The following is a 27,481-nucleotide window of genomic DNA, read 5'->3' as shown; positions in this document are numbered from 1 at the left end:
TTCCACAGCATGGTACGTAACTTTATTTTTCTAGCATAATAATTTAAAGTATTTACACACTGCACACTCACTGTTTTACAGATACGTATTCATATATCTATGAACTACATTTAAAGGTTTCTTTGCAAAGACTCGACACACTGGAGGGGAGGGGGATTTCCAAGCATAACAAAGAGGACAAAAAAAGTTTTGAGTCTTTTAAAGACAGCCATGTGGAGCATCTGTGAAAACCAGTGTTTCCCCCGTTTTAAGCTCCCCCAGGAGACCTCTGAACAGCTATAGCCTATCCACATGTTGGTATGACCTGAAACTCTTCTAGCTAAGGTTTCAAGAACCAACATGTGCAAGCAGCATTTTTTCTAGAAATCTCAGGAAAGGAGAAAATAAACCTGGCCCTTACACAGAGAAATACATCTATTTCTGACAGTAATCTGTGGGGATTGTTTTACAGGGACACCGATTACAAGGGGAGAATAGCAAAACACGCTATTACTAGTGATGCAGGGTGCTTTTAAATGTCACTTCCAGCTAAATGATATGGCAAAATAACCCAATCTTCTTTTCCCAACTATCAGTAAGGGTGGTTATTTTCCCTGAAAAGAGCAAAGGTATATTTATTAATCATATACACCCTAAACCCAGATCCTACAGAAATTTCTTCTATTGCTTTTACTTCACTTTCATACTATTTGCAGAAAAATAGTGGTTAAAGTATCCTCCGTATTTTTTCCTCGCTTGTACTACTCAAATATAAAACAAATTATTAACGATAGCTTCTGAATTTGGTACACGGCATCACAGGTGAACAAAAGAAGCCACAGTTCAGAGCTGATGGTCGTCAGTCCCTAGTCCAGCTTCTATAAAAGGAAGGTGGGTTTAGGTTTCAGCTCTCTACAGTTGAATCTCTGAGTAAGAAGCAGACGCCTTATTTTCCCAGACTGCCCAGGATTATTCTCTCATAAACACAAGGTAGAGGTTTGCCACCTCTACATGAATTCACAACTCCACTCTGTGACTGGGTGGCACATCAGTTCACTAAGAAGTTAAACTTTACAAAATGACGTCCTCTTTCTCCTGCCGGTATGGGCCTCTGGCAGTGTCACTGATCAATAGGACATGGCAAAAGTAACTAACTGGAGAACTAAAACTAAGCATAATCTTGGCCTAAACTACTACGGTGTTTAAAGTTAGTACCTTTTATTTCTGTTTAAGTAAACTTACCAATAAATTATTAAAGCACAAACTCTATCACTTCTTCTTGGAACCAAAGATTTACATCTAGATATAACAGAAACCTACCTATCCTGGAGTTAACTTTCTCAGATTACTGCTCCTGCCTTTTCCTGTTCTTTTCCTTTTGCAAGGGGGTGCCAACAACGGAATGGAAGAGGCAAGGAGAGATCTTACTTTATAGGAATTTCTCCAAGTTACAATGAGCAACTCACTAAATCATATTCAACTACAGGTGTTGAGAGAGTACCTGACTTCAGACCACCTGGGAAGCATAATGCTTAGTTAACAAGAATATCTGGATTAAGCAGTGCCAAAGTGGCCGCACACCGAGTCAGGCCAAGGAAGCTTTTCTGTCATTGCCGCCCCACTCTGTTCTACTTTGCATGCAGACATATCAAAGACTGTGATAAAAATCATGGTGGACAAGGAAGAAGGAAAAACTTTGTGATGGGATCTGGGCCTCTACATTAGAGAAAGAACCTAACAAACCCCAGTTCTTTGGATTCGTAAGGTGAGGCTGAGGAGGGCTTACTGGAGGTGGAGACAGGGAGAGCTGTGTGTTTCTGGGCTCAAAGCCAAGAAAAAGTTAAGAAGAGGGGCTTGCATCAGTCATATAGATTAAAAAGAGCAAGGCATGATAATTACTAAATTTATAGTTTCATGTTTTAACACAGAAGAGTCAGAGGGAAAACTGACAATTTAAAAAGGGGCATGGGATGAGAAAAAGTCTAGGAGTTACTGAGATGCCTGGTACTTATCTACGAAACTTCCATCACTAGACTCTTTTGACCTACGAGAATAGCAGTTTCTATGGTTCAACCTAATACACTGTATGGGCTCAAATATATAACAATTAGAATTGAGAATAATCAGAATACCAACAATAATCCCCCTTCTGAAAAGGTAAGAGGAAGAGAGCTTCTTAAGATCAGTGTTTAAGAGTCAAAGCACCTGTAAGGGAGAGTTAACGACCTTTCAAATCAAGTGAGGGCAGAAGGGTGAGGGCATAGTTCAAAGGAACGAGGCAGCTCCACCGGAAGGTGGCGAGTAAAAGCTGCACACCGTGGCAAATCAGTAGCAATGGGAAAGGGCAGGAGGGTACAGCCAAGAATAGCTACAAACAACTGGTCTCCTTCAAAGGAAACGCTGCGTACGGGTGTCTGTGTATATGTACTATACATATCAACCAAGCACACACATAAATATTTAATATATAAAAAATAAAGTGCTTTCTAACAGGTCCCTGGGCAGGGACATTATAAAACATTTCACAGAACTGCAAAACAAAATTGATACAATCAAAGAACACTACATCCAACATATGTGAAAACAGCCAAACACAATATGTACAATCTGGTGGGTGTCCCAGGACAAACGTCCTGTCATATACATGGTATATACATATATACTCTTTTACTCAATATATTATGACAATATATATTTTAAAATTTTGTTATAGACAAAAAATAAAAAAAAAACCAAAAGACAACCCCTACAAAAACACGGTAAGGATCAAGCATGTGAGTCCTAGACTGACAGACAAATCACTGCCTCTACGGGGAGTCCCATTGCCACTGCTGGGGAAAATGTGCCAGCGTTCCTTCCTTGGGTGCAGGGCCTCCACGTCCTCCAAGGCACTGTGGGCTGCGGCGGTAAAGTTGGCATCACCAGTGGTGAGCAGGTCGAAGACACAGGACTGGAAATAGATGTCCTTCACTGGCATCTTCTCATGGCATTGAGTGTTGGCAGTCTCCAGTGTGTAGCCAGGCCAGGCCTGCACCAAGGAGGTGCGAGGCAGGCTGTGTCCCAGGATGGCAGACACCTGGCCCTGCCCATCATCGATGCGTTCACTCAGGGGGCAGCCGTTCACGCACAGCTGCAGGTCCTGGCTCTCCTCGTAGGACATGGCCAGGTCTTCAGGCATACGGATGGCAAGGGTCAGGTAGCGACCCACCTGCCGCACAAACACTGTGGTCCCTATATAGCGGGCGTGCATCTCCACATAGTGGCCACTCTCCCTCTCCACGATACGCAGGCTCTTGGCATCGCCGTCCCCACCACTGGTGGTGCCATCCACAAAGGCGGCCGGCAGGTCATCTGTCACAGCTTGGTAGACTTTCTGATCTGTACACTCATGGTGGGTTTTGAAGATAATAGTGATCTGTGGGAAGGAGCATGTACAAGGTTTAACAGAATGGGAAGGAAGCAGAATGGGGCAACCCTCTGTAGCAAGAGCTCCCCGCCATTTTGAAGCTGAATGGCTTAAGGCGGAATCTCCAAAATGGACCCAACTGCTTGCACCTCAAAAATGGATGATATCACTTTCAGAAAATATTTTTTAAAGTCCTATATATTTAGAATTAAAGTTGAACATAAATCCAGGGAATGTGCATCAAGACAAAACTTTTTTATTTTCCTAAGAGTAAGAGTGAGCGAGTGAGCAGTGTTGCTATCAGAATATTGGCTTTTTTTTTTTTTTTTTTTAAGTGACGGGGTCCGCTCTCTTGCCCAGGCTGGAGTGCAGTGGCACATTCATAGCTCACTGCAACATTCAACTCCTGGGCTCAAAGGACTTTCCCACTTCAGCCTCCTGAGTACACAGGACTAAGGGCATATACCACCATGCCTGGCTGATTTAAAAAACTTTGAAGTGACGGGGTTAGTGGGGGGCGGAGGGGGATCGGGGGTTCCTCACTACGTTGCCCAGGCTGGTCTTGAACTCCTGGCCTCAAGCGATCCTCCCACCATCATCTCCCAAAGTGCTGGGATTACAGGCATGAGCCACTGTGCCAGGCCAGATTATGGACAATTTTTATTGATAATTTATATCTTGTCTCCTTCCAAAGTGGATGAGTCATGGCATAGTTCTGAGAAAAGAAAAAGGTTCAGTTCTGAGAAAAGAAAAAGGTTCGTTTCTGAGTTATTATGCAGAAACTTTAAGGGGCTTAATTAACAATATACCTAACAGAACTTTGCTTCCTACCAAGATTCTTCATAGGATTAAAAAACTGTATCCCATGACTCACCACTACAAACTTACTCAAAATACAGAGAAAGAGTTGAGGAGGGGGCACCCCAGTAACAGCCACCACTCATGTACCCCAGGAAAGATTTCTATTAGTCCCTTAATCAAATGTTTCACATCACTGGCTAATCCCTGTGACAGGGAAATCACCTGGCAAATACAGCTCCTAAGCACTGGCAGAGACTGAATACCCTAAACCTAGTTACAGCAAATGTTTTCCCAAACAGCACCAGAGTCCCTTAACTCCTCAGAAATCTTTTCCCAGCCAACTCTCGATTCTCCAAACTAAGCACATAAATTCATCAAAGAAAAAAATTACTAGTAATACAAAAGCCTCTCTTTTGTAAACCCATGTTCTTTCCTGCAGAATCCTTTAATTAGAACAGTTAGTTAAAAACCTTGCACACCTTCACCTCCAACATATCCAACATCTCTGGGACAGGTGGTGGAGGGAAGATAACTATGATGAGACAGGGGCTGCTGTGTCACACAACATGGAGAAACTATTTCAAAGAAAAAAAGACCACATTTTGAGAATTCTATCATTGCTAGTAACTGAGGCAACAGGGTTCTCCCTTCCTTCTTGAAAAAACAAAAAGTATCAGGTGACTTCAGTCAGGAGGAAGGCAGACAAGCCAAACGCTATGAATTACTCGGGATGGAGGAAACCTTCTACCTCCTGCAAAGAAACTAATCAAAACAATAGACCCTTGTGAAAAAGACCAGAAAATGCCCACCCGAAGTCCTCATCACCACCCTCAAGTTTATGTCTGAAGTTTTTCTCCAACTCGGCCAGCATTTGCTCACACTATTTAATTCCACATGTTCCCACTGGTGTTACTTGACTGGAATTTTCCAGCCATTTCATTTTACTTCAGCCAGTTATAAAGCCAGATCTGAACCAGCTGCACTGTAGCAACCGGTTAAATTCATATCCGTTGTTTGCAGCTGCAACTAAAAGCCAGACAATGTACTATGAAAATGCTGGGTTTTCTCCCTTCCTAATTACCGTGAGACACAACTTGATTTCACTACCAGCCTTCTCACATTTCAACACCTTCTTAACAACCCAAAGGAGGTGCATCAGAGATGATTTCAGGAAATTTGTTGTGCATCCAACCATAGGACCTTTCAGAGTGAATGGGGGTTTTGAGCTAGATATCTAACGGGACCATAAAATAGATTTATTTGGTGGCTCTAAAATCCGTTGACAAGTCTTTTTTTTAAGGCATGCTGGGATCCCTTGGAGATGAAAAGATTGATTCAAGAAAATTTTGCACCTGAAAAAGTTGAAAGTTAACAATACAGATGGCTAAAATAAGAGTTAGTAATAGACTTTTTATATAATCACTATGCTCATTTTCACCTGTAACATCTACTCAAAGATTAAACTCTTCAATAATGGCTAAATAATTTGTCTTTCTAGTCTAACAGATCTAAAATTTAAACCAACTTGATATTATCTGCAAGAACTACTTTTTTGTTCATCTTACGAAAAACAAAGAGGATTTACTTGTGTTGGGCCAACAAAGCAAAGATAACCGATTCCAAACAAGTTTCCAAAAAGCAAGCAAGGGTCCATATTGAGATGAGTGAAATGGTTCCATGTCTCACCAAGGCTGTTTTTTTCATTAAGCACACCAATTCCAACTCAGGAACTCAGGATTCATTTCAAACACCTCCCACAGTATTGTCCTCCTGCTATGCCAGTGACATTAACAATAACTCCTACCTATCTGGAAGCTCAAAACTTGTTTTCTGCTCTCGTATCTAAACCTACAAAACATCCTAGTTAACCTAAAAGATACGTCTTTCCAATTTACTAGTAGTCATCTGCTCTGGGACAAGTGGATATTTCTCTTGTTGTTTCCCACCCGAGCAAGGTAATTCTCACACAGAGCATATGTGTAGAATTATCCCTTGAATCAAAATGCTGAGGGTGATGAATTGATTGTAAAGCATGAATGGGTTTCCTGAGTAGTCCCTTGTAGTTTAAATATGCACTGAACAGGTACCTGGAGATATAATCAATGTAAATTTAGAAAACACTGGGTAATAGTTTCACATGACTTAAGTTTTATAATGCAATTTCATTCCTCGTAACAATTACAACATGAGCTTTTAAAAGGCAAGTACTCAGCCAATGAAGGGAAAGAAAGTCATTTCAGACTGTCTTCCTCTTCAGAAAAGCAAAATTTATTCATTCTTAATTCTTACTTTAGAAACATGCACAATTTAACTGGAATTTTGAAGAACACCAAACTTTTAATATTTCCAGCTAGCAGCCACTAGAAAATAAAAACTGAATACATAAAATTGTATTTCAAAAGCTCACAGATAATTTAAAAACGCTAGCTATACTACTTACTTTTTCCCCCTCTATGAACTAATCTATATGCTGTCATAACTCAATTTGGCACATCTGTTCTATGCCACACCATTTATTATTGATAGATGGCATTTCTGTGCATTTAAAACATCAATGCCTTTTGTTAAACCTCCTCCACCCAGCCCCTTTCAACCCCCACCTTAGACAAACTACTCCAGTTCTCTTCATTCATTTTTAATGTTTCACTCTCCTAGATCTTCACCACCCACAAGGTTTATTAGGAAGAGAAAGACAGCAGCTACAAATCAACCTTTCTACATGAAACAGGCAACAAGAACTTACAAAGGTTTGCTGTGAAATAATTTTAAGAGGCACCTGCCTCTCCTTTCCACCGGGAGAAAAAAAAAAAACATATTAAATAAAAATGAGGTAGCCAACAAAGAAATACACAGGTACTGCCTTGCCAAGAGATACAGAGATATCTATCCAAAGCACAGCAGCCTTGCAAAATGCCACAAACAGGTTTTAAAACAGCAGACTTCTCAAATGGCTGTGCACCTTGACTACTTGTGCATAATATATTTTGGAAGAAACACTTATCTGTGTTTAATCAGGCCATTTGGCACTATGAGTGTAGGACTTTTCTGGAATCCTCAAAACATGAGAGCCAGACTTCAGGAGCTCTCATCTCTGGACTCTGGATTGGTCAGTAAACTTAAGAGGCACAGAAACTAGCTTGAAACACATGGAAACATAATTTTGATATGCACCTGGTTAAAATTCTGCTGTGTCAAAGAAGTCGATGAATTTTATTTCATATAATTAGCTGATGTGTCTACTTTGCCATATCCTCTGGGTGCAATGATAGGTTGAAAAATAGAAGACTCTAAGGGAGAATAAGCCCATGGTGCTCACAGCCCCTTTTACTCTTAACACATGGTAATAGCATGCAGCCTCTACAGTCTTCCCCAGTGAACAAAAAAGAAACCATTCCAACAAGAGCACACGCTTCAAAGGAGAAAAAAATATACATGCTCTCTCTCCATTCCTAAAAAACCCAAATTTTACTGCCAAGGGTCGATTTTTCTAAATGTTACAAAGTCAGAGACTAGGATGCTCTGAAGCATCTAAAGGAAGTAGAGGCCTTTGAAAGCACCTTCCTTCGAGTGTCTTCCCTGGTCCCATTCCTCCCTACCCGCCAGGGTAATTCTGAAGGGTGGATCTTGGCCGGAGCAGAGGAACTCTGTCCACGCAGGGTAGCAACTGTCCCCTGGTTACATAAAAACTGGGGAGAACTCTGTCTCTCTCTCGAGGGGGGAAAAGAGGTATATTGATTTAGAATAACTCTTTCTGAACAATTTCATGCAAAACCCAGGAGAATTTTTATATATGCCATATTTAAGAAAAAAATACTGGACTAGAAAATATTTGATGTCATTGATAATTTTCCTTTAAAAATTATGAAAAGAACTGTTAGGAAGCTATGAACTCAATGAACTGGGATGTAATTTTACAATCACCACTCAGCCTACGTATCAAATATCTTATAAAACAAATATCTACAGGAAGCTGAACTTAAGATCCACAAAAATACATTTTGTTAAACAATTTTATTGGACTAGGACAAGATACTAACAGTAAGACAGCACCTGTGTTTACAAGGTGAGTGGCAGATTAAAACTCATACTGTGGACTCCTTTTAGGGCTTGAATGAAACTAAGAAATCAGCTACCTTGAAAAGAGGTATCAGTTTCTCTATCCTCACGTCTCTCCACAGAGCCTGGAGCACTTACAGGATCCAGAGAAATGGAATGGACCAAACTTACTCTTCAGTGTTGCCCTAGGTAATAAATACATGCAGAAACAGGGGCTGCCTTGGCTGCTGAAGGGGTACTTGGCAGCAGATAGAGAATGAAGAAACCAAACCAGAGGGGAAGGACACCCAGAGCTGAAGGCAGCTAGGGTGGTCTACAGAAGGGAAGCTAGTCCAGGAAGACACATTAAAGGAACAGGCACAAAAATGCTGCTTCCCAAGAGCAATTTCTGTACAATTAAGACAATGAATGCCGGAAGCATAAATAGGCACAGAGACAGGCAAACTGACCCCAACTTCCTTGTACAGACCAGAGCAATGCTAGGGTGAGCATGAAGAAAGGCCTTTGTCCTGTAAGTCTTGGTCACTCCAAAAACTCCAAATGGAACCTCTCCCTTAGCTTGTCTGTTGTGTTCGGACTCCACATTGTGAGGAGGCCAGCAAGTGTAGGAATTCACTGTGTGCCCAGATATGAAGTCAGGCCTGTGTGGACAGTATTACAGGCCTAGGCTGCCACCTTGCTTCAGACTACAGGCTAAAAATATTTTGAAAGGTGAAAACCAGGGCTGGTGGCAGTAACTCTCAGCCGAATCTGTCCTAGCAGGTCTTGCCTTCAGGCATTCCCCCTCCTGGTAGAGAGAGGCGGCAGGACTACAGACCCGAGGCCCTGCTCTGGGCCTATGTTCAGCACAGCTGTTCTCCAAACCTATGGGATTAGAAAACCACAGCCTCTTTGATCATTTTTCTGCTTTGGGAGGTGGGCAAAAAAAGTAAAAGGGCTTGAAGATCTTCACAATACACTCACTCTCTGAAAAAGAAAAGGCCCATGAGAACTCAGGAATGAAGTGGTTAGAAGTGGTTACCATGCATTTCAAGAAGTCAGTTAACCGAAATCCTACAAAACAATATCTTTATGTCTGCATTTTCCTTGGGTAGGGTGAGGGGAAGACCTCAATACCATGTAAAAGCACATGCATGTACATCTGTGCATGCACACACACGTCTTAAATGGAAACTGACCCCCATTTCAGGAGCACATGCAGAGCAGATGAGAAGTGAGTTTTATTTTTATTTTATTTTTTTTGAGATGGAGGCTCGCTCTGTCGCCCAGGCTGGAGTGCAGTGGCACAATCTCTGCTCACTGCAAGCTCCGCCTCCCGGGTTCACGCCAGTCTCCTGCCTCAGCCTCTCCGAGTAGCTGGGACTACAGGCACCCGCCACCACGCCCGGCTAATTTTTTTTGTATTTTTAGTAGAGACGGGGTTTCACCGTGGTCTCGATCTCCTGACCTCGTGATCCGCCCGCCTCGGCCTCCCAAAGTGCTGGGATTACAAGCGTGAGCCACCGCGCCCGGCCGAGAAGTGAGTTTTAGACGGTGTCATATCATCCTATCCACAGTACACATGCTATGTCCCAACATGAAAGAATCCCATGTTCTTTTGGCTCCAGCTCTTAAAGTAACCAGTTAACTGGGGCATAAAAAACTCCTCTCTCCATAGAACCAGTTTCACCTAAACAACATTCTAGATCCAATAGTACTGTGATTTCACTGCAAGACTGTCCAGTTAAAGTCTGTAACTTAATGTTAGCTTTTCTTTTAAGTTATCACTTACTGACAAGTTGGCCAGCTTGTCAGTATGAAAAGTCCTTAAGTTACCCCACCCACAAGAACACAAAATTCAAAACAGTGGAAGAGCAAGTTCTACTGCAGTCAAAACAAATAAAAACAAAATGAGTAAGGTAGCAGTTTTCATTGTTCAACACTGTAGGTAACTTTTTATAATGCCACATTCCACACGAGCAGAAACTGGTTAGCATTAATTGAAGCCAACAAAAAAAGGACCAACCATCCAATGTTTCCTTCTCGCCCCTTCCCCTCAAAATGTTGACTCAAAGAAAATTTAACCAGGCAGAGAGCCACTTGGAAATGTGACAGAAAAACAAGTTCTAACTCTCAGCTGTGTATCAGACTTGGCCTCATGCCTCTGGTTTAAACTATGGAAGAGTGTGGATTTGTTTTAAAGCAGCAGAGCCCCATAGCACCCTCATGGAATCTTGCCTGGCTAACACAGGGACAGGCGCTGGGTTAATTTCACTTACAAATGGGGGGTGTTCTGAAGGTCTCTTCCTCCTTCCAAACCACATCTGGGACAGAGCGAGTGGCACAGTCAGGGAGATTAGAAAGATGGTAAAAGACTCATTACCCAGATTTTTTAATGTGTATGAATGAAATAAAGGCATATCTTTTTTGAAAAGTACAGCATAAAGAATAAACAGGTAGCTCATTTATCTTACAAAATGATTTTTCAGATTTATAGGTTCATTACACAGCTAGCAATTTCCCTATTTTTCTCTGCTTCCTTTCCCCACATCCACTTGGAAACCTTTTCACCTCCAGGCAATTTACTGAAATGATATAAAGCAAAGTTGAGTACTTCCTGGGCCTAAGATCTTATAATCCAGTATGCACAAGAGCTGCGTGGTAAATAGAAAAGGACAAATAAGAAGACTGCACCTGGAACTACAGCTGATTTCTGCTCTTTCGAAAACCTGGCTTTTAATGTTTCAATATTGTTTCTACAATAAAAAAATTCAGGCAGAGTAAATAGCTAACATGCTTTTATGAGTTTTAAAGATGAGATGAGGCTCTGGAAAATGAATTTAATTAAGAACTGGCGACTGTGACAGTCAAATTCTAGAAAGCTTTTTGGTATAACATCAAAGATCAGCAGCCTTTCAAAAGTGGGAGCCAGGGTTCTAGGCCCTGCTAGGTTGTATGCAGATGAGGAAATACAGATGCAGGTGAGCATTCTTACTGTGGGAGGTGGAGAGAGGCTGTGCCAAATCCCAGGAGTAAAGACAATGATTTGGCAAGGAGGGGTGTTAGCGTGGGACGGGCCTTAGTAGCAGCCCACTCTTCTGGCTCTTCTTGACACCCCTGCCAACTTGCTAAATGAATAACATCAATTGGAACCAGCTTGTCAATGTGAAAAGAACCCTGAAAATGCTGGGTTTACACACAAACCCCGTGCTGTCCCATGTGCTTTCCCACCGACTGCTGCAAATTTTAGTTACGTGCTTAGATTGAGGCAAAGGCTGCATTCACCTCTACATATCCCACAGTGGGCCCTTTAGTACCCTCTGTTTCAAATGCAGCACCAAATTAACCATACATTTATCAGAGAATGATTATCGGGGAAATAACTGCATTAAGCAGGGAGCTGTAACTGCAAAATCCTTTCCCATCTGTTCCCAATATGCGTCAACCAGTCAGAACTTCTTAGCACCTTCATAAAGCAAGGAGGGTCACAATAAGGAGCAAATCTCAAAGAGATGCCAAGAATTACCCATGCAACAATATAATTGTAACAAAAATAAAGAGCAATCTCAGATTATAAGAACTAGTTACAATGTATCACCAAGAGAGTTGCAGTTTCCTTGTGGAGGAAAAATGCTCTATTTTTCCCCCACAAATACCATGCGTCCCCCTCTTTATAACACTGCATGCAAGAACAGTGTCCATAGATTCAAAACACAGACCTATCAATGGAAGAACCACATCCCTTAGTCCAGAAAAATAATGATAAACACTATGTAGCTCACATGATTTCCATAAAGATGCTAAAAACATAATGGGTTGCAAAAACTTAGCTACAATAAATGTACTAGGTCTGGGGTCAACAGAGGACAGATTTCCAAACCTTATGCAGAGATATACTTAAAATGACAGCTGAAAGCTGTTGCAATGCAGGCATGTCTGGTGCTGATTTTGTAACCAACAAAGAATGACCCAGAACACTGGTTTACATGCCCACATGCTGTTGCAGAGCAATAACTACATGCTAAGGGGCACCAGAAAGCAGTAGACCTACCTCATACTCTAGTAGCCTACAAGGTAAGGGTGTTTCTTACAATGGAAAACTGTGGGTTATAGAGTTTGAAGAAGACACTAACCAAGAGCAAACCAAACTAAGTCTTTCTACATCTCTAGTATCTTCAACCAGCAGAATTTTTCAAGAACTCCCAAGAAAGTAGCTACAGAATTTGAAATTCAGGGATAAGTATGGAATTTAGACTATATCCATAATGCATGATGGGCAGGGTATGCTACTATGCTTTGGACAGGTGATGAGTGCTGCCCATAGGATTGCCAGGAGCTGGTGGCCCTTGGCAGCACCAAAAACATACAAGATAGGCACCTCAGAGCATATGCCCATCTGGCTAACAGTCATCTGGCTTGGTCAAGTACAATGAGCATAGCCCTTTCCCAAAGTCAAACTCCTTAAGGTAAACCACCTTCTCTCACTCAAGGGTGAGGCACAGTAAAATGTGTAGCAGAAGATCTGCAGTAGGACCTGTTGTCATCCCCAGTCTCCACTCCTACTTTTTATTTTGTGTTACTGAGGTGGAAGGATAGAATAAGAAAGCAAGAGTGGTGAAAAAGGATACGACCACATTAAAACAAAAGGAAAAATAAAGTGAAGGCATTCAAACTACTTGTACAAAAATAATTACTAAAAACATTTCCATTGTTTGTTTAGGTATGCAACTTAATAATAAATGAATTTCTGCATTGTTTTTGAAAAAGGAATACTTTTGAATTCCCTGGAGACTGGCAATTTTAATACATGCTATTGGGAATACATTTGCAAAGTGCAGAATCTTTCATAAAAAAATTTATTCCCCAATCACCTTCTGTGATCATGGCATACAGAGATTCTTATTGAACCCACTTAAACAGAGATACAAAGATCCATAGAATGAATGAAACAAGAGTTGAGACTGAGAGGTTGGCAAAAATAACATGGAAGAAGTCAAGCATTCTCAAAACAGATCATCTGTTTCTCTTGAGTGTGTGAAGCACAGGACAACTACTGACATGTGCCCTCTCTGGAGCCTGTGAAGGGTGGGCTACTTCCTCCTGCAAAACAAAACCTGCCTTTCTTCTCAGTGTAGCTAACTCTGCCAGTTCAGAGCCTGGCCCTCTCATCTCATTCTGAGTGCCTACATGCCTGTAGCTGCCTCTCACAGCCAAAGGTGGGGAAGATGGCCCAGAGCTGATGTGGATGTCAGCCGAGGTATGTGTGTGTGCCAGACACCCCTGCAGCCCCCAGGGTGGAGAGATGAAAAACCAGCCCTGGCTTCCCCTTCAGAAACACATCGACCTGGCAAGGTAGCCAACTGGCACAGGCTCCTCCAAAGAGAGGGAGGCAGGCAGAGGGCAAAACTAAAAACACAGAGGCCTTGAGAAAGCATACCTGTGCACACCAAGACCAACGGGAAAACAAGCCCTACCTTTCCCAAGGAAGGGGAGGAGAGGGCCATGGTGGGGAAGAAAACAGTAGACCAGGGGAGATGAGGCAACATCATTAAGCACCGCAGGCCTGTCTGCCTCGAACTCACTGCTTGCCATGTAGAAAAGAAGAAAAGGCTTAGCTAACATATGGCCCCGGGTGACTTCATTTTATTTTATGGTATTTAGATTTTTCCCCCACTTTGTCTTTTTGTGATAAGGAAAAGGGGGGTACCTAGGAACAGGCAGAGCTCACAAAGTTGGGCTTGAAGATGGCTTGCTCAAGAGGCCAGGTTCCTAGGACTCAGAAGCTGTCTTAGTAGCCTCACTGAGCAACATACCCTGGGGTCTGGTGCTTCAGTGCAGTGTTAAAGGGAGCGAAATGAATGGATGTTTCCGAAAATTTCAGTATCACAGCTGGCCAGCTAGCCAATGACATCATCAGTCTTTCAATCTAGTAGCACTGAGTACGTGGGTTATTAAAAACGCTTGACCACACAAGGATGATCTGGTATCTACAAGGCACAGTACTAGGTTACCCAACAACTGGTCTATGCACTTGCTTAAATTCTCAGTAAAGCTGGGATTCCCATGAAAAAAATTTTCAGAAGATTTTTTAAAGAAAGTATGGTGGTAGACATTAAGGGAAAATTTCAGATCTTGTTTAGAACTTATTTTATAAGCACTTTATGCCTCTTATTGTTTTTATTTTTATTACCACCAACCACTTTTTTGTGCTTAAGGTTTTTAAAGGTTTTATTTTGGTCCTGGCTGGGTAAAAGGAAATCGTATTGCAAGATTTAGGCCTTTCTTTGGTTTCACCAGCACACGTCATACTAGTATTGAGACAGGTCTTCAAGAGCAACCTTCCAGATGCTTATGGGGCTTTGGAGAGAGTTACAAAGAGAAGGGGGATGGGGAACCAAACCTAACAACTCCTAGAGGTCATGAAATGAAGCTATAGAATAGTTTGCTGCTGAACAGCATGGTTACTAGATGTGGGAAAATACTTTCCAATAGTGCAATTAAAGACCAAGCATTCTCATCATCTACTTGAATTTATGTCAGAGGACCACTTTCTCCAACTTTTTTTGAAGGGGTAAAACCTTTGATCCTTATTCCAAACTGAGGGAGAAGACAAGATTGTCCTTTTTATTTATTTGCTAAAAATTACAACAGAATTCAACTGAAATAAAATGATCTTAAATACTTCAGCGTAAACTGTTCCATATATATAGCAATATTCATAAGGTTATCCCCCACATATTTTCACCATAATCAGCAACAACAGAATTCTGAAAGACTGAATAACAAAAGTGACATGACTGGATGGAAGGCATGAAGAATAAAATTTGAATACTGCTTCTTGTGAAGGGAACCAGTATTTCCCCATGTACAAGCTCTGATAAATCTCTATAGTTTTGTTTGAAGGTTACTCTGCCAAGTCCTCAATTATTTGCACAATTGATGACTTTTTCCATTCTCAATGGACTGCCTTCTTTCAGTTACCCAAAGACTATTCCCAGCTTTCATGTGCCATATGACTCTGCAGTAATGATGGATTTCGGGCCATCATTTCTAACTTCATAATTCTATAACTTTATATATAACTTATAGCAAATACATATTCTGAGATATTTATAAAAAAATGATTTGCGTACATACAAAAACCAGAGGGAGAAAAGTTTATTTTGAGATATGGAATTTGGTAAGGCAAAAGACAAACTTGAGCTTTTACTGAGAGTTGAAGTATAAACATTTTGGAGTTCCCCTAAGATGTCTAGACCAGTGTAACAGTCGTCTTTGTTTAGGGCAATGACTTCTAGTCTTAAATTTGTGACACCCCAGGGTGTCTGCAGATATCTCCCGAGGTGTTGTAAAATTCCCTCCACAAAATGCCAAGTAAAATAACTTTAATTTATTTAAAAAGTATGCCACACATGTTTAGACGCAAGGGAGGGTGTCCTGGAATCAAGAGAACAGTCATAAGTATTTCAAAACTTGAGTCTTGTCAATTACATTAAAAAACCAATTTCTTTGGATACAATAAATGCAAGAAATAAAGCAAGATGAGATGGTCTATGTGTGTGGTTTTGTGGTTGGAAAAGACAGGGAAGGAGGTGGTTAGTTGGGACACTATTTTAGTGGAAAAGCCTTCTGATTTTACTTACTAATGGCTGAATTAGCACCGACTGCCAATTAGAAACCCAGTTCATAGGTCCTCTCTACCTGCTTGCACTAAACACTGGTGCCTTGAAGTTGGTTTCAAAGATCTCTGTACAGTATTAGTTTCTTTAAAACAAATGAACACAGACCACATAAACTGGCAGCTAGTCATGGTAAGCTAAATTTTGTGTTTCTCTTAGCTTCTGACTGAAACTGTTAACCTGAGGCCCTGAGATTACACACAGGTTACATATTGCTGCTCTGCAATATCCAATTATTAACCTCCTCGGTCATCAAGAGGATAGTAACTAAAACACCACTGTGGGTTTACCACTGGGAAGTTGGCTTATTGCCATTATGTTTTAATATAGCTTCCAAATATCCAATAAAATGTTTCCTGACAGGTCACTGCCTCAGGCCTCACAGCTTTCTTTATTCAGAACACCCACTTCAATCATCTGATAAATCTGAACATGGATTTCTTCAAGAGTCACACACATATGCACTCAAAAAAAGACATCACTGAAAAAAGCATCCTTTTTTTATTAAACAGGTCTGCCTTTTCCCTGGAGAACTCAATTTCACTGTTTACTTTTTATTCTTTATATCACTGTCTATTTAAAATTAGAACCACGTTTACATTCCAATGAGAAATTCCTTACTAAATTTTTATTTAACCCTTTATCAACTGTTAATTGCTTTTCAAAACGAAGTTCCTTTTAAACTACGCCCTTTATAGCACATTTCAAAAGTTATCTGAAGAATCAAACATCTGAAAGTTGAGTAGGGAAAAGGAAAAAAGAAGGTATACTTGCCTTATTTGTAGCAGTAGCACTGGATCCAGGGACCACAGGCACGTTTGTCACTTGAACTGAAAGATAATTATTATCTATGAGTGGCCAGGCCCCTTCTACTTTGCATGTTTGGAAGTGATCCTTGAAAGTTCTGAGGTGAGGATCTCCAAACAAGCCACAAAAAAGGTAACTGGGAGGGTTCTGGTCCCCTCTCCTGTGTTCCCTGGCTCCAGCGTGGCTGTGATAGTTGCAAGGATCATGGGTCACTTCGGGGTTGGTAGAGGATGTGGGTCCATCCTTGGAACAATTCCTCTGGCTCATGAGGTCACTGATACCCAACACGGCAGAATGGTATACCAGGTTGCCACGGCAGGCTTTTGAAGTTCGCTGGGTGCAGCCAGCATAGGCACGCAAGGCCTTGCAAAACTCAGAGTCAAAGCCGTCAATGGCAGAGTTCAGGTGAGAAGTCAGGGACACAAAGTCCGTGGTACATTTCTGGATTCGACATTGGGCTGGCTGTTGGCAGTCACCTATGGGAAAGAAGATAAGACCAGACATTTGTAAACTCTTCATAACTTCCTGAGCTACATGAGAAAATCACATTGTTCTTTGGGAACTGTTTGTTCTATTTTATATACTGTAGTCCTATTTTAAAAAGCCTTCAGATATAGGGTTTGATTGTGTTCCTGTGTCTTTCTCAAATTAAGCCACTGGAAGAAAAACTGCATGCAATTAGTTAACTTAAAACTTTAAAGCATGAGCCACTGTGAGTGAACATGAGTCTAGTCCAGTGATCATAGGTTGAGATTACAAGAGAATAGTAAATAAAATATTTTATCAATGTTGCTATTTGTTTATAGGTTTTGAAAAAGATTACTCTAAGGTTATGCCAAAAACATGAACATTGTTTTGATTTTCCAAAATTGCATAACTTCCTTCAGAAAGCATTGGAAAAGCAGCACTAGGCACAAAACCATGGTTAAAACCTCCCCCACCTCAGGAGGGTGTAAAATCCTAAATTATAGTATAATTAGTTAAAACATCTTTACTTGATTTACCTGTATGGCTACAGAATAAGAAAAAAAAAAATCTAGGTACTGTCATTCTACTTCTCCCGAGGCACGTTTACCAAGAAACTGTAAATAAACTGACACAATTTCCTAATTTCTACAAAATGTAAATGCTCTAAGAAAAAAAAAAAAACAAGATTCACTGGACCAAGCTATATATTTACTTTTTCCTTACCATCTATCTCCATTACCCTAGGATCCTAGCTCCCAAGTAGATCACATGTAAAAGCACACTAAATAAAAACAACTCATATAAACATTATGAAAAACCAAAGTATCACTGCCCTATTAGTTTTAAAAAAATCAATTTCCAAATGATGCTTTTTACCACTAGTTTCTATAAAATCTCCTAAAGCACAAAAAGCACAAGAACTACCAATAGTAGCTCAGTTGTGTGCCCCAATAATTTAATATTCTGTTCCATAAAATGGAAACTACAGACTTAGTGAAAAGAGACACTGTTCTTTGACATCAACTGCAAATTTTATATAAATGAACTGTAACACGTATTTGTGTTACATAAAATCTTTATAGGTCTTTACACTATGGAGACGTCTCTTAATCTCTTTAAGTGTGAGGGTCCTCATGTGAGAAATGAGGAAGCTATTCTAAGACGAACTTTGTCATCTCTTCCAGACAGTAAATATCTTATGATTTGTATTCTGGATGGGGGAAAAAATTCAGGGCCAGCAGATTATTATTAAATATATAATTATTTCAAGATGTGGATGCAATAAACTTTAGGATGATATCAAGATTTAGGGAACTCCATTTGATAAAGACTTAAAATTAAGCTTAATATTGTCTTAGCTATTTTAACATTTTCACTAGTAAACTGCTCTTAAATCTGAATTTAGTAGCTTGTAAGCTCTGTTTCTGGCTTTGGTTGGGAGAAATAGGTGGGAGGAGACAACTTCTGAAGACAACTCTGTCACCACTTTTAAATTTGTAAAATTTTAAATTTCAAATCTTCTTGGGTTCTTCTGCTTTGGCTAAGGCTTCCAACAGCCTTTTGCTACAGAGATGATGTGAGGGAAGAGGGCTAAATAGAGAGAAAGTGTGCTTGGGTCAAAAAGGGGAAAATACTATATAGTCTAGGCTTGGTATTCACTTTAGCCTGAGTCAAAGATTAAAACATTTTAATATGTTGGAGCTATGGATTTACAGCAATCATCAAATCATAATTTCAAAAAAAATTACAAAAACATCTTTGTGTGGAATCTATTTTATGTTTGCTCATCCCAAATCTGACAGAAGTAGCTCCAGTATTTACAGAATTTCTCTTTCCAAAGCAGATCAAATAATTTTCAGCTATTTTTCCTAGAACCCAAATCAAACCAAAACAGAAATTAACCAACTAAACAACCCCAAAAGGCGCTAAAGCCATTTTGCAGATGGAAAATCCAAGGCAAAGGGATATTAAAGGGCTTGTTCTGGCAGAATCATAAAACAGCTAGCATCATTAAGCCAGGATGTGGTGCCTTCTCTCAAAACTTGTTGTTCTTCCATCACAGGTCATGTCTCCTTTTATTTCCTAACTGTAATGACAGTACTTGATGGCTGAAAAAAAGACTTAAGTAGCTAATGCATTTTCTTTTTCTTCTAAAATCAGATACGCAGAAAGCAAGAAAATAAATATGGGGCCAAGATCTCAGTAATGAAGAGCTCTTAAGACTACAGATAAAGGACAGCACAAGAACTTCATGCTAAACTTGCAGTGCCTATTTGTTCGTTTTATGGTCTATAAAATCTATCCGAGCATACGTTTCTTTATAATTATTTCAAATAGTCATACAATATCAAAAGAACAGTATGGAAATGCAGATGGAACCATTCAGAAGGAAAGAAAAGTAGAATTTAGATTCCCAACTCCCTTTTCATACCTTCCTCGCAATCCCCCCAAACCTTTTTTTTTTTTTCCCCGAGACGGAGTCTTGCTCTTGTTGCCCAGGCTGGAGAGCAGTGGCGCGATCTCGGCTCACTGCAACCTTCGCCTCCCAGGTTCAAGTGATTCTCCTGCCTCAGCCTCCCCAGTAGCTGGGATTACAGGCATGCGCCACCACGCCCGGCTAATTTTGTATTTTTAGTAGAGACAGGGTTTCTCCATGTCGGTCAGGCTGGTCTTGAACTCCCGACCTCAGGTGATCCGCCCGCCTCAGTCTCCCAAAGTGCTGGGATTACAGGCGTGAGCCACAGCGCCCGGCCTTTCCCTTTTTCATAGCAGGTAGGTGCTGACTGCTTAAACAAATCTCAAATCAAACAGATCTCCCAGGGTTCTTTTGCTTTGGCTAAGGCTTCCAACAGCCTTCTGCTACAGAGATGATGGGAGCGAAGAGGGCTAAATAGAAAGTGCGATTGGGTCAGCATTTTCAGCTTCCTTGTGGGCTCCTATATAATGACTAATTTGTAGCATACACCCAGAAATATCCAGGCTTCATGAATTTATAACGACAATGCACACTTTGCCTGTTATAGGCGGTTAAGTAAGCCTCCTGTCAAAATGCCAAGACAATGCGGAGCAGAAACAATCTCAAGGATGTAACCAAGAAGGCCATGAAGTGTATGAGTAAGCAAGTAACTCCCATATTGGATCTCCATTCAGGAATTGCAGAGGTTTGCTTAAAAAAAAAAAAAAAAAAGCAACTAAAGATACTCTTTTCATATTCTTTTCATTCCCCAAGGGGCAGAATTAAAACTCTGCAGTTACAGATTTCTCTATTTTTGGGTCAGATCATCTGTGATCAGTGTGACAGTATTTTCATACCAGTTACTGAACATGCTAAAGCATTTGTGGGTCTACAGCTTTCGTTTCATCATTTTTTAATGAATCAGACATAAAGACCTCACCATTCAAGCCAGCTTCTTTAACACCAGGACTACAAGTGTGAATCTGCAGCACAATCACCAGTTTATAATAAATGAAATGAGATATTCTGAAGCTGAATTAAGTGAAATGTGGAGCCACATGGGGTGCTGAGGCAGATAAGGATCCAGGCATAAAACATATAGTAGTCCATCTGCAAAGAGCACTGGCACTCTTGCTGGGCTCCCTTCTCTGAGAAACAACCCGGGCATTTAAATAGCACCACTCTTCAAAGAAATCTCTCAAAAGGAGCGTTCTTTTCTTTAACAGGATTAATCGCTTCACTCCAACAAGTTGTCCATAGAAATCACTCACCACATTACGTTGGGTTGAATCTAATGGTGACTTAAATGAGGACACATGAAGATACTGAGAGCTTCACATTCCAAATTCTTTAACTAAGACACCCTACTTTTCTAAACCTTTAAGCCAACTTAGTATGCCTTTCACAGCCTAGCAAAGAAATCTTCAGGGACCACATTCCAATTCTGTTACAGGATCCTACGGGAAACAATATCCAAGCAGCTAAGGGGGACAGGATCCCACCTAGCACAATTTCCATTTCATGAAACGTACATTTTGGTATTATGGACACATATTTTTCGCACAAACACTCCTGAATATATCTTTTAACATGTCAAGAAAAATTTTCCACGTAACTACATGCAGATTGACACTATTTTCTAAGGTTCTTAAGTTACTAATTGAAAGCCGTAATCATTCTAAAACTTCCTATTACACTTTTTTATTAAGCCGTCTTTTCCCTAATTGTCGGTGTTAAAAAGCTGCTATAACATCATAATGCAAAGCTACGCAAAGTAAATTAAGTCTTCTCAGATGTCACATTTTCCCCCCCATTACTTAAAAGACCTCCCTGATTTTTAACATGGCGGGTATGGTTTAATAAATAAGTAAAAATTACTCCGCACAGTTGGGTGGCATAGAAGTTCAGGATACTCCAGACCAGAACGTTGTGAAGTGTCTCATATATACAGGACAAAAAGGTCTCGAAGGAAAAGAAACTTATCTAATGCTCTGTTTGTTCTCAAGACTAAAAGAGTATGCCCCTTTCAACCTTAGCATTAAAAAAATTCTTTGTCTAGGCAAATTCCTAGAAGAAAACAGTGTGAAGAGCGTCCTGGATTTTCATGAAACGATTTTTTAAAAAGAAAAATAGGTATCACAAGGTATAAGGCTCATTTGCAGGCTTACTTCCCTAGGAACATATTCCTCAAGGCTGGGGAAGCCCCGACCTCCAGAAGGCAGCGTGGTTATCTGTCAACCCCTCACGGAGCCCGAAGACACCCGGCTAGTCACAAAGCACGAGCTTTTCCCGGGAGGCTGATCGCTGAATTAAAAGCAGCTTTTGCCAAAACGAAAGAAATCCCTGGTCAAAAAAGTTGACGTTACTTCGAGATTAACTCCCAGGTTTGCAAAATCTGGTGAAAATCTTTCCATCTGGTGTGCTTCCTTCGCCTCGCCGCCACCCCCAACTCCAGAAAAGCAGCACAAGGCTCCTCGTCTCCCTCCGAGGCGGCTGCGGCGGCGGAAACCTGATCCGAGCCCGACTTTCAGTAAACACCAGCGCAGCGAGCAATAAAGCATCCGGAACATTTGTCTCGGGCGCGCGGCCCCAGCCCGCTAAATGTTTGATAAGCGGCTGTCGGAGGGGAGATTTGTCAGCGGTCCGAGCCGAAGGCGGGGAAGGTGGGGAGAGGGCTCGTCTCTGCGCCCGGCGGCCACCCGGTGGGTGGCTGCGTTACTGTGGCCGGGAGCCCGGCAGAGGTGCGTGTCAGGGGCTCGGGAGGCCTTTCCCGTTGCGCCACGCCGCCCTTCCGCCCCGGCGAGCGCCTTCGAGACCTGGGGCTGTTTGGGAACAAAGCCGTAGGCCCCGGGGCTGGCTCCCCTCGCGCGCTCCCGTCCTACCTGCGTGGAGCAGCCCGAGGCTGAGCAGCAGCAGCAGCAGCAGCTCCAGCGGCGGGGGGCAGAGCCCGGGGCGGCGGCGCTGCTCAACCTCGGCGGCGGCGGCAGCGGCGGCGCTGGAAGGTGCTGCTCTCAAGCCCATGCCCGTCCATGCAGGTCTCGTGGGCTGCGGCGAGGGCGGCGGCGCGGGCGCCGTGGCGGGTCTGGGCCCGTGGCTGCGGCATGGGCCAGGGGGCGCGCTTCGCTTTCTCTTCTTCCTTCTTCAGGCCCGTGTAGCAAATGGGGCGCCACCACCGCCGCAGCAAGCAGCGTGCAGCCGGCGTAGCCAGTCCGCGGCGGCAGCAGCGGGGCGCAGGGGCATCGTGGCGGCCGGAGGCGGCAGGCAGGGAAAGGGGCGGAAGAGAAGACACAAAGACCGTGAGCGACTGCTGAGACGAGTCCCGAGCGCGCCGGCACCCCTGCCCCAGCCAGCGTGGGCTCGGCGGGCGTGGACCTCCAAGCGGCTAGCCCAGCCCTAGCGAGCAGCCGCCGGCGGCCCGGATCTCTGCGCGGCAGCCCCCGCGGTGGATCAATCTCAGTCCCGCACTGCCGTCCCGCCCCGCCCTGTGCCCGCCAATCCACGACGCCATCATCCCCCGCCGCGTCCCTCCTTTCCTCCCCATTGGTTGTGACCGCACGCCCGCCCGACTCAGCCTGCCAATCGCAGGACTCAGAGGGCCCTCTCCCCCGCCCGCTCAGTGCAATTCGAGTTCCGTGTCCATCGACTGCAAGTCCTCTCTCCTGCGCCGCAACCTTCCTCGCGCTCCTTTTCCTCACCTCTCCACCCCCTTCCGCGATTTACTGTTTCCTCGCGCCCAGTATAAACGGGCGACCGCATATCTCACTCTCGCCGGCGTTACAAAGGTACCGGCCTTTGACCTCTCCTTGAATTGATGTGATCCGATTCATCTACCCTCCAATTTTTTTTTTTTTTTTTTAAATTTAATTACCCCTCCCTGCCCTGGCCCTGCCAGCTTCAGCTCCACCTCCTTGGAGGAAGCAGGCGCTTTTACAGAGCGCCGCGCGGCAGGTCCCTTTTCAGCCAATCACATCTGCGGAACCGCGTTCAGAGCCGTTTGAGGGTGTCTGGTAAAGCAAGCTCGGGGCTGTGTTGGAAATCTTAATGTCACCCGCCGTCCGGAGCAGATAGGATGGGCTGGGAAGGTACCCGCGAACTGCCGGCGGAATTCGCCGGCAGCTGTGCGAGGCTCAGGTGTTCTAGTTTCTTTGACATTTCCCTTCCTGAAAGCGGCAAGAAGACGGTCTAAGAGTGGGCAAACTTCAACGTTCGGTTACAGTGTAATTAATGAAAGTGGTGGGTGTTTATGCAGTGTAATTATGCCACGATTTGTTATTGCTCAGTGGCTTTTTCACAAATTTCTACAGATTATTTAAATTTTCCACAAATTTCTACGGATTAATTCAATGGCAGCTCACTTTCTCCTTTATGATCGGATGGGTCCTAAAGTGAGGAAAAAGACAATTGTCTACAAAGAAAGAGGCTGCCAAGTGGAGACAGAAAAGCAGTTATGAGACTGATGATAGATTCCAATTTGTTATCAGTAGGTGTGAAGTGGTATCTAATCTCAAGAATGACCTCAAGGCTGAGAGACACTTGATACTGCCCTCGCCTTTGCCTTTCCCCAAACAGCACAGGGTTGCCATTTAAAATCCACTAACATCCAAATCGTACTTGGCAACTGTACCCGCTACATTACTCAGAATCGCTAATTAGGAATTTCTTATCCACCACGGACATGCTGATATTCCACACATGTTTAAATGAGCTAATCAATGGACTAGGATAATTGAGGGGCAAACCTTCGGTCTCACCAGCTCACTCATTAGACACATTGTGAATTGCCCAAACCACTAGGTCCCTAATGAAGGATGCCTATCTGTTTTTACTGTAACTTTTCATTACTTACTTCTTACATACTATGATGACTTAAGGGGTAAACACACCTTTCACTGTCCACGATATAATCCAAGCCTGTGTATATCCATAATATGCTTAATAATAGCTTTACAGTTGCCTGGAGAAATGATTTTTGGGGAGGAAGGTATATGACATTTTTAGATAATGCTGCGGACTAAATATTATTAGAGCAAAAATTTACTATGTTGCAATTACTTCATATAACTAGTGAGATACAGTTCATGACATACTAAGAAGCATCTTAAAAAAGTAATCAATATAATACTGATTTTCAAAGTATTTGGCTAACAAAGACTAAAATTTTTTTCTCTTAACCCAAGATTTAATTCGACCCCTATAAAAGCAGCATCTCATTTTATTGATCATACTTCAAAACATGTACTCAATAGTTAAGGATCAATAATTTCTGTTTGGTTTGGGTCTTTCCTCTCGTGACTTTCTATGATTTTTTACTCCCCTCCCCGCATATCCTGTTCCATAAGTACACGGGTGCTCTAGATTTTCCTATCAATAGAGGGCGTCCTCGAGTCATTGCAAATCCTGGTGTCGTTAAACGGAACTGTTCTTCAGAGGAAAAACTTCATCTCTATAAGGTGCTTTATTGCTCCTCTGTTGTAAAATTTGACAAGCTCGAGATTTATAAGCCTAACAATTCACTTTTTATTGCTGCATAAGTGTTCAGCCGCTAGAGGAAAATGCTAATTTTCACAATTAAACCGCAAGGTGGTTCCTATTTTCAAGACATAGGTCAGTTGACACACTCGAGGGTAAATTCGTACTGTTCACAAGATCAGGAATCGGCTTGGAAAGCAAGAGCGTAGTGAATAGTCGCTTATAGCGCAGCCACTCCTCAAGCCCGTGAGCTGCAAGTTACAAAGGATTTTAGTTTCTACAAAGAAAAATCGGGGAGGGAGCTAGAACACAAACATAAAATCGGTGACTTATAAAAGTTTTATGTTTTAATCAGAAAAAAATCATGAAGTGACTGATGACTTGTGTAATTCACACATCCACCCTGTTTCTTGCCACTGGTACTCTTTCTCCCTTCCTCTTTGTTTTCAGGAAGGAAGGAGAAGACCTGAACAGTACATCCAGAGAATCCAGCAAAGCATACCACGGCATGAACGTGCAAGTGGACAGAATTAAAACACATGCCAGAAACACTAATGGATTCTAAACAAGATGCGGTTTCATTTCCTGAACGTATACTTGATGTTCTTAACTGTTCTCCAGTTAATATGTCTCCATTTCCAGAAATCTAACAGGAGAATCTCTGACTGCTTAACAGATCACCTAAGCTTGCGATTTGTGCAATCCATTCTAGGGTAAGGGCTCTCTGGCTGCTCCCTGGCCACTGTGTACCCAAAGCAGCGGCTGAAATAGCCCGGAGTCCGACAGCTCAGCGTCAAGCAGCTCGTGGTTTGTACTTACATCATTTTTTTTTTTTTTTTCAGAGCAGGAGTGAAAGTTTATTAAAAAGCGTTAGAACAGTAAGGAAAGGAAAGGAGAGAAAATAAGGAAAGTACAACTTGGAAGAGGGCCAAGCGGGCGACTTGAGAAATCAAGTGCCTGTACTTACATCATTCTTAACCCTTCCGCTCCTGGAGGGGGCTCAGCGGGATCAGGGGGCCCCTGAACTTCGGAACACGCAGGACCTGGGTGTGAGAGAAGAGTCCCAGAGCTTGGCGTGAGCAATGCACTCCCGGAGGGAGAGAGCCCGGGGGTTGCGGGGGGCTCATCACCCGCTCGTAGACAACGGGCCGCCGCAATCCCTGCGGGCTCCGCCGCTGCTCTCACCGCTCAAAACGGCAGGTGCAAAAAGCATTTGGGAGCCGCTTGCCAGCGCGCGGAGGTAATGCGCTTCCTGTCCATTTATCTCAGGAAACCAGTGCAGCCTTCCCTTCGAAACAAAATTAACCTCTCATTAGCCAGCCACTCGCTCCCAAGAAGGCCTTAAAAGCTTTACCAGCTCGCTAATGTATTTAGGCTTTTCTTCCAGGCAAACGCAGCCGCCGTCTTGACTGCCATCAGCCCAAGGGGTTCCTCTGGGCTCTCCCGCGAGCCAACAGCCGACCTCTCTCCAGCCTAGTCTGGGAAACTCCAGCCAACCCAGGATCCCATTTTGTAGTCCCGGGCAGACCCGACACCCCTGAAAGAACTCCACTCCAGAAGACGCCAGAACTAGTTCCCACGAATTTCACGGGCGCCCTTCACATCAAAACCTCAGCTCCCCTATCCTCAAGGAATGGGGAAGAGCGCCGGGGAGGGACTTCGGTGGCCAGCTGTCCCTGGGTCGTGGGCGCTGTTTGCTCTGCGGAGCGCCAGCCCTGCACACAGCGGGGTTGTTGGGAGGCTGGAGGGCGGGGTGAGCGTAAACTAGGATCTAGCCGGTTCCAGGCGTGGAGAATCAAATGTGGTCCTAGATCTGTACGTTGCGAAAAGGGGCTTTTGGGAGCGTCAGAGCTTTCTCACTCTGGCCCCCCGCCGCCTTGAGGCTGGCAGATTTATACCACACAGGTGGATGGAGACCTAAACAAAACAGTCCCGGCCGCTGCCTGCCGCTCGCCCCCCACGTCCCCCGGGCCCACCGCAAACTTCAACAAAATAAACAACTCACCACAGGCATTCCCTTGTCTGCAGCGCGACGCTTGCCAGCTGGGAAAATAAGCCGCAAGCCACGCGGCCGAGGCGCAGAGGGAAGGCAGCGCGGCGTCCGCCCCTCTCCCCCAGATGGGGGGCAGCGGGACTCGGGGCGAGAGGGAGGCTCCGCCTCGGGGGCCGCTCTCCCAGCTCTCCGACTCCGGAATGAGCTCTCGGAGAGGAGCTGCGCTCTTCCAGCTAGCCCGATTTCTCCGCCATCTAGGGGAGAGGGCGGGGAGCCAAATCCCTCAGCCCCCCGCACCCAGCAGCTTCCTCCAGGCAGCTTTCTCCCCAGTCAGCCTCAAACAGAGGTGAACAGAGACCCCCCTCCCCCCGGCAGCTCCTCTACCGCCA

General features: G+C 43.2%; 1 protein-coding gene and 1 long non-coding RNA gene across 2 annotated transcripts; one reads left to right on the top strand and one right to left on the bottom strand.

Annotated features, from left to right (window-relative positions):
• RGMB (repulsive guidance molecule BMP co-receptor b) lies at nt 1-27,481 on the bottom strand. The gene is made up of 5 exons (XM_003277202.4): nt 27,105-27,481; nt 26,067-26,142; nt 22,513-22,769; nt 16,675-17,183; nt 1-3,394 (listed from the first exon to the last, which is right to left on the bottom strand). Exons 2-5 carry the CDS (start codon nt 26,069-26,071, stop codon nt 2,726-2,728), a joined length of 1,440 nt encoding a protein of 479 aa, XP_003277250.2. The 5' UTR covers nt 26,072-26,142; nt 27,105-27,481; the 3' UTR covers nt 1-2,725.
• Nucleotides 23,519-27,112, top strand: LOC115836339. The gene is made up of 2 exons (XR_004031337.1): nt 23,519-24,110; nt 25,550-27,112. It is a non-coding gene; the product is annotated as an uncharacterized LOC115836339 (long non-coding RNA).

Source organism: Nomascus leucogenys, chromosome 2, assembly GCF_006542625.1.
Source record: "Nomascus leucogenys isolate Asia chromosome 2, Asia_NLE_v1, whole genome shotgun sequence".
Taxonomy (NCBI): Eukaryota; Metazoa; Chordata; class Mammalia; order Primates; family Hylobatidae; genus Nomascus; species Nomascus leucogenys.
The sequence above is the reverse complement of the archived record's forward strand: the minus strand, read 5'-3'. Positions and strand labels throughout refer to the sequence as shown.

Excerpts from the sequence above, each read along its gene's own strand:
- RGMB (XM_003277202.4), bottom strand. Across the intron at positions 17,184-22,512 it reads CCTCGGGCTGCTCCACGCAG|GTGACTGCCAACAGCCAGCC; the intron begins GTAGGACGGGAG and ends TCTTTCCCATAG. Across the intron at positions 3,395-16,674 it reads GTGCTACTGCTACAAATAAG|ATCACTATTATCTTCAAAAC; the intron begins GCAAGTATACCT and ends TCCTTCCCACAG.